At 34.4% G+C, this 14,445-nt stretch overlaps 1 protein-coding gene across 4 annotated transcripts in view; it reads left to right on the top strand.

The window, feature by feature from the left end:
- SPAG9 (sperm associated antigen 9) overlaps positions 1-14,445 on the top strand; it is a 130,457-nt gene that overhangs the window by 96,115 nt on the left and 19,897 nt on the right. For all 4 annotated transcript variants that reach the window (XM_074261789.1, XM_074261788.1, XM_074261792.1 and 1 more), the window contains 12 exons: positions 1,263-1,393; positions 3,748-3,804; positions 4,781-4,954; positions 5,183-5,312; positions 8,417-8,506; positions 8,761-8,928; positions 9,129-9,300; positions 10,193-10,411; positions 11,005-11,200; positions 12,322-12,447; positions 13,382-13,462; positions 14,266-14,333. In XM_074261789.1, coding sequence (XP_074117890.1) covers positions 1,263-1,393; positions 3,748-3,804; positions 4,781-4,954; positions 5,183-5,312; positions 8,417-8,506; positions 8,761-8,928; positions 9,129-9,300; positions 10,193-10,411; positions 11,005-11,200; positions 12,322-12,447; positions 13,382-13,462; positions 14,266-14,333 — 1,612 coding nt within the window. The remainder of the gene's footprint in view (positions 1-1,262; positions 1,394-3,747; positions 3,805-4,780; positions 4,955-5,182; positions 5,313-8,416; positions 8,507-8,760; positions 8,929-9,128; positions 9,301-10,192; positions 10,412-11,004; positions 11,201-12,321; positions 12,448-13,381; positions 13,463-14,265; positions 14,334-14,445) is intronic.

Below are 14,445 nucleotides of genomic sequence, written 5' to 3'. Positions count from 1 at the left end.
TACTCAAAAAATAGCTTGTTAGTTTGGGAATTTCTTCCAGCTCTATTCAGAATGACTCAGGATCCAATAGAAGAGTTATTTTTAAGTCTGACAAATAAATAAAACTTTTCTGCACAAAAAATTTTTAGTGCTTCAATATTTAGTTTTATTCAAAAAAATTTGCTATTAACCTTAGGTAAACTCACTTAACTTATTTGGTCCTATTTCTTTATTTCTAAACTTGTAAACTTGTACTCATATACTATAGCTATGAGTGGTCATTAAAATTTTGTAGTTTTTTGGTATTTTGTTGTTGTTACAATGAATAGTTAACTTTGTATATATCATTTTCCATTTTCTTAGTTGTTCTTTACTTTTCATCAGTTCATATAAATTCATATAAATCCATATTGTTTCCTCATGTCTTGAAGCATGTAAATATTTTATAGCATTTGTATATTATACCTTGTTTAGCCATTCCTCATTTAATGGATATCTACCATTTCTATGGATAGAGATAACAAGCAATCAACTAAGTAACTGCTTATTATTTATTGTGTTCCCTACACTATTGAATCTCTGGGTTGAAAGTATGACCATTAAAGTCATTCTTTTGCATATTCCAATTTCTTGTGTACTATTTTAGTTTGTATCTAATTATTTATACTTCGCATTACTATCTGGTTTTCTGAATCTTTGCCCCTCTTCACTTAATCACCAATATCTAAATAGTTTACCTTTGTCCCTATCAATCATTAATAAGGTAATAAATCACAGTCATTTTATATGTTTATATATTTTAGAAATTAAACATGGCAAAACGGATAGGAAACTAGCCTTAAAGAAATCTTGCACAAATTGGCTCTTTGATCCTAGGCAACCACTTAGAATACAGCTAGCCCTTTTAAGAGTAGAAATTGACCAGCAGCTGCTCATCCTCTTGATGGACAGACTTCTTCCTTAAATTGCTGAAATCATAGGTGGAACTTTAAAAAAAAAAAAAATGTCTTTAGGAAATCTAGAAGATTAATGGGCACACACATTAAGTTGTGTGATGGATGACCAATATTTGCAAAAAGATATACAAAAATTCTTTTAAAATTCCATAAACGCAGTATAAAGTCTATGGATCTCTTCAATTCCAGTATGAACCTACAGAGTAATCTTGTTTTTTTGTTTTGGTTTTTTTTTTTTTTTTCCTCTCTCCTCCCCTCTTCTCCCCTCCCTTTCCCTCCCCTTTCTTCCCCTCCTCTCCTCTCTTCTCCTCTCCTTTCCATTTGTAGAGTGACATACCCACAGCTCAGAGAAAGCGATTTACTCGAGTAGAGATGGCCCGTGTCCTCATGGAGAGAAACCAGTATAAAGAGAGGTTGATGGAGCTTCAAGAAGCTGTGCGGTGGACAGAAATGATAAGGTTAGTGTTGGAAGGATACCATATTTATTTTTTCTCTTTTGATGTCTCAATTATTACTTCAGTCATTAAACCATTGCTTTGTTGTTTGTGTAGTCCAGGGAGAAAACAGGTTATGCCCAAATTAGTGTTACCAAACTAATAGCAAAATTGGGCTAATGAAGATTTTTGTGACCATGCTAATGTCATCTTAGTAGCTTAACAATACTTGAGATCATTAGAAATTATTAAGTCTTTTACAATCCTAATAGTACTTTATTTATTTAATCCTTTTTGATACTTTGTTTTTGTCACATTCCTTTCTTTATTTCCACCCAAAAAAATTCTTTTAAGGGAAAAAAAGAACAGTTCATCAAACAAACCAACATGTTGAGCTTTGTTCTGCATTAGTAGTCTGGCAGAACTTCAGAAGTGATATTAGGAAAGAAAGTTTAATTTTTACCTTTTCAAAAGTGTTACATTGTTTCTGTTTGAATTTTCCTCTCAATTCTCACCAAGTACATCCTTCACTCAATGCTGCCACCTGTTGGTCACATGTGTCTAGTATGTCAAGTAGACTAGTCAACATAATGGGTATATTCCTGAAAAGTTGAATGCAAATTAATTTTTAGAATTCTATCTTCAATATCAAAGAGAACTTATTTATTGTTTTCTGTGAATTAAATTGTTAAATTAAATTACTAAATTATTAGTAAAGTAAAATTTTGTTTGAATAACTTTATCATGCCATTTTAATTTTGAGTTTTCATTTATTAGATTTTCTTAGTGGGGCACACTTATTCACTTGGATTTAAAATTATGAGCATGTTTTCTTTTTTCACTTGGTATTATGTGACTTACTTGGTTTTAATGTGTTTTTTAGGAAGAAACTATTTCCTTTATAAAAAAGATATACAACCTAATTTATATATTTTAGAATTATTCATATGCTTCTAAAAGAATTTTCTTTTCTAATCTCTTTAATAGATGAAGAAATTAACATATCAAGAGTTATGTTTTCAACATACTTCTAATAGATAAAATAGTATCTATCAATTATTGGTATGATGACTAGATTTGTTTTATTTTTCTAAGGCAGTGATTTCAAATTCAGATGGGTGTTATTTGACATCTGTATAAGGATCCCTATTGGCCATATATTGACTTTTAAAATCACATATCAATAGTAACTGTTTCATTGTATTTTAATTTATGTTAAACATTTCCCAGTTATATATTAATCTAGTTCAGGCCCTACATAGGAGTCTGATGGGCCACATACAGCCTGAGGGTTACACATTTGACACCTCTGGCCTAGGAAAGGGGCAAAAAAGTTCTCTTTGTTAAGACCAGTATCTTCTCTCAGCAACGAAGATTACTAAGAGGTTAAGTGACTTGCTACCATGTGGATTACTAGATATTGGAGGAAAGACTTGAATTCAGGTCTTTATGGTTCTTTGGCCAATGTGATTAACTACCACCCTGAACTCTAGTCTCTAATATTAAACATTAATTGATTGTACCAGGTTTTTGTCTTTTTGGCAGCCCACCTTTTGTGCCCATTTTGTTTCCCAACTACGAGAAAAAGGTCATTTTAGAATTTTTAGCTGTTCTTTAAAGTTTTAATTCATATTTTACTGTGAGTGTTAATCCCACCACTTCATTGGTCTTGGTCTGTCTTTGGCTTCCAGACTAACATTTTAAATGTTTCTGAATCTTTTAAAAATTGCCCTAATTGTTTGAAGCTTCACTCTTGTGCAGGGAAACTGTGGAATGAGTATCAAATGCCAGCCAGGGACAGAAGTACATGCTTGGGCCACCTAACCTTGCTCAAGAAGAGCATAGGAGTTGTAAGCTTTAGGGGGCTGTGCCTATCTACGTGCTCAGGGTCAGTATAGGTAGGCTCTCAGAAAAGGGGGCCACCTAGTGGCCTAAAAGGGGGCTGTTTAAAGCTTCTGTGCTTTTTTAGTGAAACTGGGCCCAAAAGTATCCTTTGCCCTTCAGCCAAAGCAAAATTAAGAGACCCTGTCTTTAAAAAAACAAAAACAAAACAAAAAAAAAATGAAGATCACTTGTTCTAATAGAAAGAGGTATGTCATGTAGTAGAGCACTAGACTGTGAGTGAGAAAGTCCTAGTTTCAAATTCTACTCTCTGAGCGCTAATTTCCTAGTGATACTAGCTGTGGTACTTAGCTAGATTGTTGTGTGAGCCCTAAACATAAAATATGTAATTTTTTGTAGATGTTAAGCATTTTCTATCTCAGGAAGATCAAAACAGTTTACGCAAAACAATTAGCAGGCATGTTCACTCTGTGTTAGCATGGCTCTCATGGTTCATACATTGTTCAAAACATACACCTATTTTACTTTTTCTTTAGGGCCTCAAGAGAAAACCCAGCCATGCAGGAAAAAAAAAGATCAAGCATTTGGCAATTGTAAGTATATAAAAACAAGTCAGGATAATAAAAAACACTTTTCAAGTAGGAAAGTTATGTGTTAAAAAGGGCTTGTCAGTGTTTTCCCTCTATTGTTATGTAAAAATTGCTAAATTGAACCTTTTCTTTTTGACACTTAGCATGCCAACTGGGTAAGGCTGTTCTTGAAGACAAAAATAGGATCTCGTAAGCTGCATCCTGAAGTGTTGGTTATGCACTTAGTGAAGTAGTGAAAGCCTATGCCTAATTGCATTGAAGTGATGATGAATTCATGTTGTGGATGACAAAATTGAGGCTCCATTTAAGTATTTGATCCATTAGTGCAGTGATTGATAATAAATTTTGAATCTAAGATGGGAAGCAGCGTTTGTGGGATTTGAGTAGTGTTTGTGTGTTGAATTTTTGCATATGGTTATGCTATGATGATGATTGTTGTGCTTATGACTTGTCTTTTTCCAATTAACTTGTCATCTTCATTTAATTGTAATTGCTTTATTTGATGTTCAAATTAGTTTATTTCCATATTTCTGTTTAATCAAAAAAATTAAGACCAGTGAATAATGTTTTATCACTTTATTATAAGAGTTGGAACATTGAGCCTAGACTCAGGTTGAGTGCTCTTCATTACTACCACTTTTATACATTATACTGGTAATATCTTATTAAGATGGCCTTCCCTCAACAAACATTCAGGATAATGAGGCAGCTTTCTTCCATTATTTCAATAATCTAAGGCCTTTTAAAGAGCAGGTACTGCTACGCCAAATATTACTTGTTTTCCTTCCTAAGCTAGTTTAGAGTTATTGGTAAAGCTGCTAAGAGAGGCTGCGAATTCATAGAGACAATATAGACAGTCTTCCGGTTCTAACCCATATCATGCCTCAAAGCAGTTTGGCTTTGCTGTAATGTAAGAGTTGGTATTAAATTGGAATTGGTCTTTCAAGTTAAATTTGCCATTTTTGTTTTCTCATTTCAGTTTTAGCCGACTTTTTAGTTCTTCAAGTAATACCTCCAAGAAGCCTGAACCTCCAGTTAATCTAAAATATAATGCACCGACCTCCCATGTTACCCCTTCTGTCAAGAAAAGAAGCAGTACTTTATCTCAGCTGCCTGGAGATAAATCAAAAGCTTTTGACTTCCTCAGTGAAGAGTAAGTGTCTTCAGGCTTTGGTTGTAGAGAAGATCATGCTCTTCAGGCTAGAAAACTAAGAGATTTTTATATTTTATAAGCCATACTAAATCTTTCTTTATGGTGAATTTCTTAGGCTTATGACTGAAACTAATAAATGTGAAGAAATTACCCATATTTTAAAAAATAAGTTCAAACAAAAAAAATTGATTAGGCAACCTATATAATTATTTTTTTACTTTTGCCTAGAACTGAAGCCAGTTTAGCCTCTCGAAGAGAACAGAAGAGAGAACAGTACCGCCAGGTAAAGGCACATGTTCAGAAAGAAGATGGCAGAGTGCAAGCTTTTGGCTGGAGTTTGCCCCAAAAATACAAACAGGTACCTGTTGAAATGCTGAATACACTGGAAAGGTGTTTTGTGTGTTCATTTATACACATATAAAAATTGCTTCTGAAAAGCTACATGAATAGATAGAGGAGATAGATGCTTTTCATTTTTGCCCTTTCGAACTAATTTGAATTAAAAGGAGAAAAAAGCCTTTCTAAGGGGCTAACTCTGCCTTCTAGAATCACATTAGATGTTCAAAACCTAAATAATTACTTTATTCTTTTGATTCCCTGTTTTGTTCTAGTAAGTATCTTATCATATGCTGGTTTCTACTTGGGCTTTTATTTGTGTTTGAGTACAAACACCCCCACATATATACATTTGTTCTGAGAATGCCTGTGTCATGTTGACCATTCCAAATTGATGAAAGAGAAACTCGTTGTATCAAAACAGAATTTTTCTAAAGGACTATTTTATTATTATTTATGTAGGAAAGCTGAATTTATATTTATATTTAGTAATAATCAAATTGTTGAAATCAAGCACTTTCTCCTCTAGGCCTCTTTTCCACCCCAGTTCAGAAGAGCAGGCAGTGGGCTGACTATACTGTTGACCTTGTTTTGTTTTCCTTATTTCTTTAGGACATCCTCAATAGGTAAACTGTCCCCAAATTCATCTCCATCTTCTTTGCCTATCCATTCCAACTCAGCCCACCTCTTTTATTGTACTGTTGGGAATTCTCACTTCGTGATGACAAACTTCTTTCACCTTTACTTATTTTTAATGAGACTTCCATTTCTCCAGATGACATTATGTCTTTGGCTATGCTCTCCACGCTGGTAGTAGGTTTTCTCACACCTCAAAGTACTCACATCTTAGTGCTAGAGAGGAAATCAGACACTTCTCTTTCCATTAACATTTCCAGACTCCTTTTTTCTAACATCATTTGGAACCTCTTCTTGGAATTCATACTACATTATTTCATACAATTCATAACTACATACATTTTTTACCCCATAGTGATCATGGGGACAATTGTTTGCTGGCAGGAATATGTAGACAATTGTCTATAATACATACATTGGCAATGCCAATGGCCACCAAGTTTATAATTTAAAAAAAATTAGATGGAGAAAAAAATCTACAGCTATTCCTTCCATATCACTGGGACTAGGGTTGTAGCAGCCCTATGACCAGGAAAATCTGCATAAAATTTTTGGCTTTTCCTCAGTACCCATGAAGAAGTCTGAATTTTTATGCTATTAAAATGTTGATATTATATTATGCTATACATGTATTTTATATATTTTAGAATTTCTATATTTTGTGTGCTATCTTTGATTTCCACAAAGCTCTCCAAAAATTCCCATTTAGTTTCTCATGTTGATATGTAATATATCAAAATTATGATGGGAAAAGTTGCAGTATGGGAGAATGATTGTACTTTTATAATAATCCTTAGATATATCCCCTACTTTTCATTCCTACTCTCATCACTGTAGTTCAGGTCCTGATTACCTCTTACATTAGGTTTCACCTAATCTCCAGCCTCTTCTCCCTTTAATCTATTCCCAGCTATTTCTCCATAGGTTCCTTACATGTTCTAGAGCCAGAATGGATACTTCCTCTTCTTCCAAAGGCCCATGACTGTAGTGTTCTTCTGGAGCTCCCTGTTGGAGCACCAAAATGTAGTGTTCAGATTAACTCTCTGGAGAGTCTCAGGACCAGCCTTCATCTTAGTGGTTTAGTGAAGGAGGCAGGAGAGCCACCATGATGGATGGTCTAGGATGGAATCTCTGTTTCCAATCTCCTCAGCCCTTAAATACCTCAGTATGATTACATCATTGCTGTATACTAGGTATGTGCCAACTAGAGAACCATTATATCATCAGTCACACTGAGTAAGTACTAATTATAAGCATCCTGCTGTAAGTATCCCATGCTTCAAGTCAAACACAGGTGGTCAAGCTCGCCTTGATTTCTTCATGAAGGGAGGTGGGCACCAAAGGGAAATGGGTAGCCAAACCAGATATTGTTAGCAGGTTTCCTCTGGGCTGAAGGGTCTTATACCTTACCCAGAATTTCCCCCACTAGCTGAGGCCCTCTACACATGATTTCCCATCTTCATGCTTATGTGCTACCTTACATTCTTTCATGCCGTGACATTCCATCTTGATGCTGCCCACTCCAAGAGACCTTTCCTTTGTCTGCTTCTCTGCCTTCTCATCCAAATCTGGGGTGTTTGCACTCTTCTTTGATCCTCTGACTTTAATAGGTCTTGGGTCATTGATTTTATTGAGCCTTTTATTGACTTGCAGGTGCATTTTTATCTTCTTATAAATATAAGCTCCCTGAATCTTTAAAAAAAATTTTTTTTTTTACAAGTTTGGTATTATGATTATAGCTTTAGAGAAGACAAGTGTAAATAAGACTTTTAATTTATCTTTTTTATATTACAACGTGAATGATGTCACCTGCCAAGCTGTGTCTTTTTTCATTCAGAAATAATTTGAGTGTGTTATTTCTTGGGGGAATAGAAAATTTAATTATGATCCTTTGTCTCTTTGAACTTGGTAAGCAAGCTAGCATCATCCAGTTGGCTTCCGCTTAGGCTCTTGCTCCTCTGATTTTCCAAAGACAGCTTTTCTCTTTAATGATTTTAATTTTATATGTGAGTATTATTGCAAGGATAGTACTTCATTCTAATATAGCTATTTCAGAGTTTGAGGAAAGAGAAAAATGACAAAAGTCCTTCCTTGGCTTTCCTGTAGGACTGTTAGGTTTTAATTAGTTTCTTACCAGTCTTCAGTAACTGCTCAGATAATACTGAATTGAATTCATTGATTCCTTAGTTTGTTTTATTTGGTCCAGAAGCAACACAATTCACAAACTTTCTTTTTTTCCTCATTAAACAAGAAATGGAAATTATTTGTTGGCTAATGATTTCTTTATGTTTCAGATCAAAACTGAAAAGCCAAATTAGGTTCAGAAAATAATTAGGGAATTCTAAACACAAGTACAAGTAATTAATTATTATTTTGAAGTAGTGCTTTTACCAGAGTTGTTGTATATGAGTGACTCAGTAATTACTGATACACTCTTCTATCATGGATTCTGTCTCATAACTTTTTTTAATTAATTTTTTTTCTTAATAGGCAGCAAATGGTCAGGGTGAAAATAAGATGAAGAATTTGCCTGTGCCTGTCTATCTTAGACCTCTAGATGAAAAAGATACATCGATGAAGGTAAAATTCATTTTATGAATTTTAAGCATGATTTCCTAATATTCTAGGCATGAAAATTATTGAATTCCTTTACAGAAGAAGAAAAAATCTCTAGTGAAAACACTAGGGAAAAAAAGCACTTTCTGCTTTCTTTTCTTGCTATGACCTTAGATTTTAGGTTAAAGAAATCTTTTCCAAAATAATAATTACTCCAGAAAGATTTGGAAAAATATAAATATTTGAGAAACTAGCTACTCCTTTATTATTCCCCCTAGTTGTGGTGTGCTGTTGGTGTCAACTTATCTGGTGGGAAGACAAGAGATGGTGGCTGTGTTGTTGGAGCTAGTGTGTTTTATAATGATGTGGCAACTCTGGATACAGAAGACAACAAGCAACGTAGTGCCTCTCAGAGCAGCTTGGACCGCTTAGATCAGGAACTTAAGGTAAGTAGAGGCATCAAAGGGCTCCTGACCACTGCTCTAAAGGAACCCATTCATTTCTTTCTTAATCTGTTTTCTAAATTCCACAAATAATTAACCTGAGATAGCATTGCCTTGCATCAGAATAGCAGCCTAATAGCCTCTCAATGTAGTAGACTTGTTTCTTACAGCCCCTACCTTCTTATTTTTCTTTGCCCATATAGGAACAGCAGAAGGAATTAAAACATCAGGAAGAATTATCCAGTCTTGTCTGGATATGCACCAGCACTCACTCAGCCTCCAAAGTTCTTGTTGTTGATGCTAATCAGCCTGGCAACATCCTCGACAGTTTCAATGTCTGCAACTCCCATGTTCTTTGTATTGCAAGTGTCCCAGGTAAGATGAAGGTGTAGAATCCAGAAACCCTTATTACTTTGAGAAAATGGATTTTACAAGAAAATAAATCCTTGAATAGTGACCATAAAACAAATTTAAGCCAGACTATAGCTAACACAAATATTCTTTCAATTTCTCTGTGACTTTTAGTCCAGAAAGGGTTAATTCATTTTGAGTTGTTCTTTATCTGCAGTGGAGAAGAATGGGATTTGTATTGATTGGTCTACACACTATTGCATGGTCCTATTATGACCACAATCCACATATAAGAAGACAGTGGGTTTCTGGGGTCTTGAACCCATTGCATACTCTTCGGGATGCCCGCAGACAACTCTGCCAGAGAAGAAGGGTCAGAGCAAATGCAACTTTGGTAGAAACAGTTTCTCACCAGGAGCTTCTTACAACATTGGCATTACTTGTCTAATAAAAAAACAACAACCAAACCCCAAAGGATCAAATCTCCTTTCCCTCCCCCCCAAAAAAAAACAAAAGGGGGGGTGTTTAAAAAAAAAAAGATCTGACCAGGTTTAGGTAAATAATCTATAGCCATGGAGTAGAAAAACTAATCTGAAGATTCAGTCCGTCAATTTGGCCTTCATTAACATGGTTCTCAGCAATTAAAAATCAACGTGGATTGCCTCTTGAAATGTGAATTTTAGGATTACTTCCTTTATGGGGTCTTAGAAAATTGCATATTAGAATATTTTGTTAAGAGTATTTTGTTACCATGTAGATGTAAATTCTTATTCTTATATCACAAAATCAAATCAATCTCTCTCTCTCTCTCTCTCTCTCTCTCTCTCTCTCTCTATCTCTATCTCTATCTCTATCTCTATCTCTATCTCTATCTCTATCTCTCTATCTCTCTCTCTATCTCTATCTCTCAAATAAGGGGCAAGAGAAACAGACTACCCTGTAGGAGAAGAGACTACAGAATCTAGTCAAGTGGACAAAGCCTCTTTGTGTGGAAGTATGACCAGTAACAGTTCAACAGAAACAGACAGTTTGTTGGGAGGTATCACGGTGGTTGGTTGTACTGCAGAAGGTGTTATAGGACCAGCTGCTTCACCTAATATCAATGGTTCTTCCCCAGTGATAGAAAAACTACCAGGTATGCCAGTACTTCTCTGTTACATTGGTAGAGACTCAAGTTTCCTTTAACTGTATTGGTATCTTAGCTACTCTTGGTGCCACTTATAAGAATGATCAAATTTAAAAGTACTATAAAAGGGAAATTGAAAATGTTTAGAAAGAATTAGGAATAAATCAGGTTAGTTTGGTGAAAAGATTGTTGCCTGATTTAATTCTTGAAAAGAATGTCCCATATACACTTTGAAAAACTTATACGAAGAAAGTATGAAAGGTGTGTAATAATGTAGTGCATTATCTAGCTGTGGGAATCGGGATGGCTTGAGATCAGGTCTCTTTGTCACATTTTATTGTCTAACCGGGAGCAAGATATTTTACCTCTTAGTGACTCAGACAACTCTAAAACTGAATTGCTGATTAGTTGCCAATCTGCATTGATAGAGGTAATACACTTTTAATGGGGAAACCACAGGTCCAGATCATAAAAATGAAGAGTAAGTAAAAAAAGTCACCATCTAGGAATAGCAATAATCAAGAAAGTATTTATTATAGAAGGAAAATGGAAAGTACAACTTTTAGCTCCCTAAAAAAGTTACTTCCATTTTTTTATTATAGAAACAGAAGCAGAAAACATTGAAGCAGATGAAACCATTCCAACAGCAGAAGAAGCAACTGAAGCAACAGAAGGAAATGCAGGATCAGGGGAAGATATTGTGGATCTTACTCAGCCAGGAGTCTACACAGAGCATGTCTTTACAGATCCCTTGGGAGTGCAAAATACTGAAGAAGGATCTCCTGTATATCATTCAAGGTATTTAAAAATAGACCAGCATGTTATGAAACTTGAACAAAAACTCAGATATAAATAGCCAAAAACTTTCAAGCAGTGGAAATTCTACTACATTGTCATTGTTGTAAAAGATTATATCTATCATACTTGGTTTGCTCCTTGGTTTACTTCTTCCCCTTTGTCCTTTTTATGGAATTATCTGTTTTCTCCTTTTTCTTTCTGAGATATTTAATCTGGTTCCAAAATTATATATTTGTCTTGATCATCTTGGTCATTTTCCCTGCTACTATAGCTTCTTGTGATTAAATTTTTTTCCCCTTTTCCTATTTTAGTCAGTACATACATAATGTTTAAGCCATTCTTATCACCTTTTGCCAGTTATATACTTGGCCATTTCAGAATTTTACCTTTTTGAAGATTGGGGATTCGTATAAATGAAACATTTTGAGTGATTTTTGTGCATTACTTAAAGGATATAATTCTTTCTTGGTTACACAAGTTTACCACCTGTTTCTCCCATTCTTCAAGGAAAGAATAGGGTGTTATTAAAACTAGATCTCTTCTGTAATAAATTATATTTGTTAACCTTTTGAATAGAGTAGATGATGATAATGGAAAATAACTTTTCTCCCTCTCATATCATGTTTGCCCTGATTAAATCTTTCAGCTTAATCAGTGCTCATTTTATAGTTATGGGCTCTTTGGTCAAAATTTAGATATTTCATTTGATTCATAAGCTTAAAAGCATTTTGAAAGCTTTTATGTAGTTACCTTTGTATGTTTTGAGAAATGTCTTTATTTTAAAGAATGCTGAATTAGAGCATTATGAAATCTATCATAAAACTTCCAATGGTTCTCTGCATTAAAACTATAATTGCAGTTTATGATAAGGGTGCTGTCTGTTTTCATTGTTTATTATCTACCTATTCAACTAACTCTTGACTTTTTAGTGCTATCTCTGTCTTAATTGACATAATAAGGGATTTCATTTTAGCTTTCCTTGGCTTTTTCTTTTTCTTTTTTTTTTTTTTTAATAATGGTTTTTCATTAATAGACTAAGAATGGAAATGTTCATTCTCTAGAAAATTTCATTGATCATCTGCAGTCCTTATAATTTTCATTCTTTTTTTCCTCCTTCCTAGCAATGAACCAGATGTATATAAAGATCAAATAACAGTATTGCCAAGTGAACAAGACTTGGTGCGAGAGGAAGCTCAGAAAATGAGCAGCCTTTTACCAACTATGTGGCTTGGAGCACAGAATGGATGGTAAGAGCAAAGAAGCAAAAAAGATATTGTCTTATTTGTGGCTCTTAATTGGTCTTCTTAATCTTGTCTTGAAATGGGGGCAATAACATGAGTACCAGTATGATAGCTCTACCTGTTTTGCTTTATATTAATTGAAAGACAATTTCACATATATACAAATACTGAGATTATGAAACAGCTGACTGTAACTGTGTTTGCTCTGATTGTAAATGGTAAACCATATGGTCCTTTGTCACAAAATGTTCTATTATTACATAACAATGTTCTTGGAAAAGATGGCAAATTAAACATTAAATTTGGGTGATCTAAACACAAAAGAAGATTCCTAATGCAGAATGGATTTATATAGGCTAGAGTTTGAGCAAGAAATACCAGAAATAAAAAGGAATATATTTGGCAACAGGGAAGGCCTGATTCCAAACAAAAAGCTTTTAGAATATTTATGAAGGAAAGCTAAAACTGAATTGTCCAATCTCTCTAGGGTAGAAAGTTTACAGTTTGGAAGGTTTTTTTAGTTGGTATTAGAGTAAGGTCTCTTTATTTATGGTATAATGCTCTTTCTCAAGCAAGGGTAGCTATGGAAGAGGTCCCCTCTTCATTCTAAGGTTAACATCCATCATGGACAGAGATTCTGTAATGGAAGATAAAGAGAGGCTAATGGCAGCCAGCACATGGTACCAGCTTGGCTTCTCCTCTCCATATTGTCACTGGGCTTCTGTTGGCAGCTCACAGAGCACTGTGTAACCCGGGCATTGCCCATGTCATTGTTTCCTTATTCAAAATAACACAACAGTAGCTATCCATTATTCTTAAATTTTCTGTTTTTTTTTCTTTTTTTTTTTTTCCCGGAGTAAAGTTAGTTGTCAGTGACTAAATGTGAATGATTGCTTAGAACTTGGTATATATCTAATCCCTCTTGCCTTTGTTCTTACAGTTTATATGTCCATTCATCAGTGGCTCAGTGGAGGAAATGTCTCCATTCCATAAAACTTAAAGATTCAATTCTCAGTATTGTGTAAGTTTCATTTTATAAAAACTAGTTTTAAAAATGTCTATCATTTGATCAGCTGTGTTAGACTTTACTCTTTACTTTTCTCAACAATGAAGTCATTTAAGGCTTTTCCAGTAGTATAGAAAGTGTACATCTACATCCATACCCACAGAGAACTATGGAGACTGAATGATCCAAAACAATGTATCTTTACTATTGTTGTTTTTGCTGCTTGTATTTTTTTCCCCCCTTTTGATCTGATTTTCCTTGCCCAGCATGATGAATGTGGAAATATGTTTAGAAAAACTGCATGTTTAACCTATGTTGGATTGCTTGCTGTTTTGGGGAAGTGGGGAGGGAACAGAGGGGGAGAAAAATTTGGAACCCAGGTTTTGCAGAGGTGAATGCTAAAAACTATCTTTGCATGTATTTAGAAAAAGAAAATACTGCTAAAAATAAATAAAGTTCTAAAAAGTCAGTTCTTGTACACAGTATTTATTTATATTTAAAAATCTATGTCTGGCCCAAATAAACTTTTAGTTCAGTGGTGCTCTATCAGGAGCAAGTCACCTTCATTATATGTTCAAAGCCACAGAAATTAAAGGAAATTCTTAGTTTAAGAAAGAGAGTACAAAGTATTTTAAATAAAAGAAGAATGAAATTCTCTCCATATATGATAGGTGTTTTGTTATGGTGAGAAAATAAGTAGCTCTTTCAAATAACAAAAATCCCATCTTCCTTACCCACCTTGAATAGGAATTTCAGTAATATTTGGTGCTCTTTTCACCCAGAAAGTGTACTTAATTTTTGTGTGTTTATTTTTGCAGACATGTGAAAGGAATTGTATTGGTTGCATTGGCTGATGGAACACTAGCAATTTTTCATAGAGGAGTCGGTAGGAATTTTTTACACCATATTATTTGCATAGATTCTTATAAGATGTTCAAAAGCAGTTCTGTTCTAGCTTAATAGTCAAAATGTTTTCATATCTATTGCATTGCATTGTG

Source organism: Sminthopsis crassicaudata, chromosome 4 (assembly GCF_048593235.1).
Source record: "Sminthopsis crassicaudata isolate SCR6 chromosome 4, ASM4859323v1, whole genome shotgun sequence".
Lineage (NCBI taxonomy): Eukaryota > Metazoa > Chordata > Mammalia > Dasyuromorphia > Dasyuridae > Sminthopsis > Sminthopsis crassicaudata.
The sequence above is the reverse complement of the archived record's forward strand: the minus strand, read 5'-3'. Positions and strand labels throughout refer to the sequence as shown.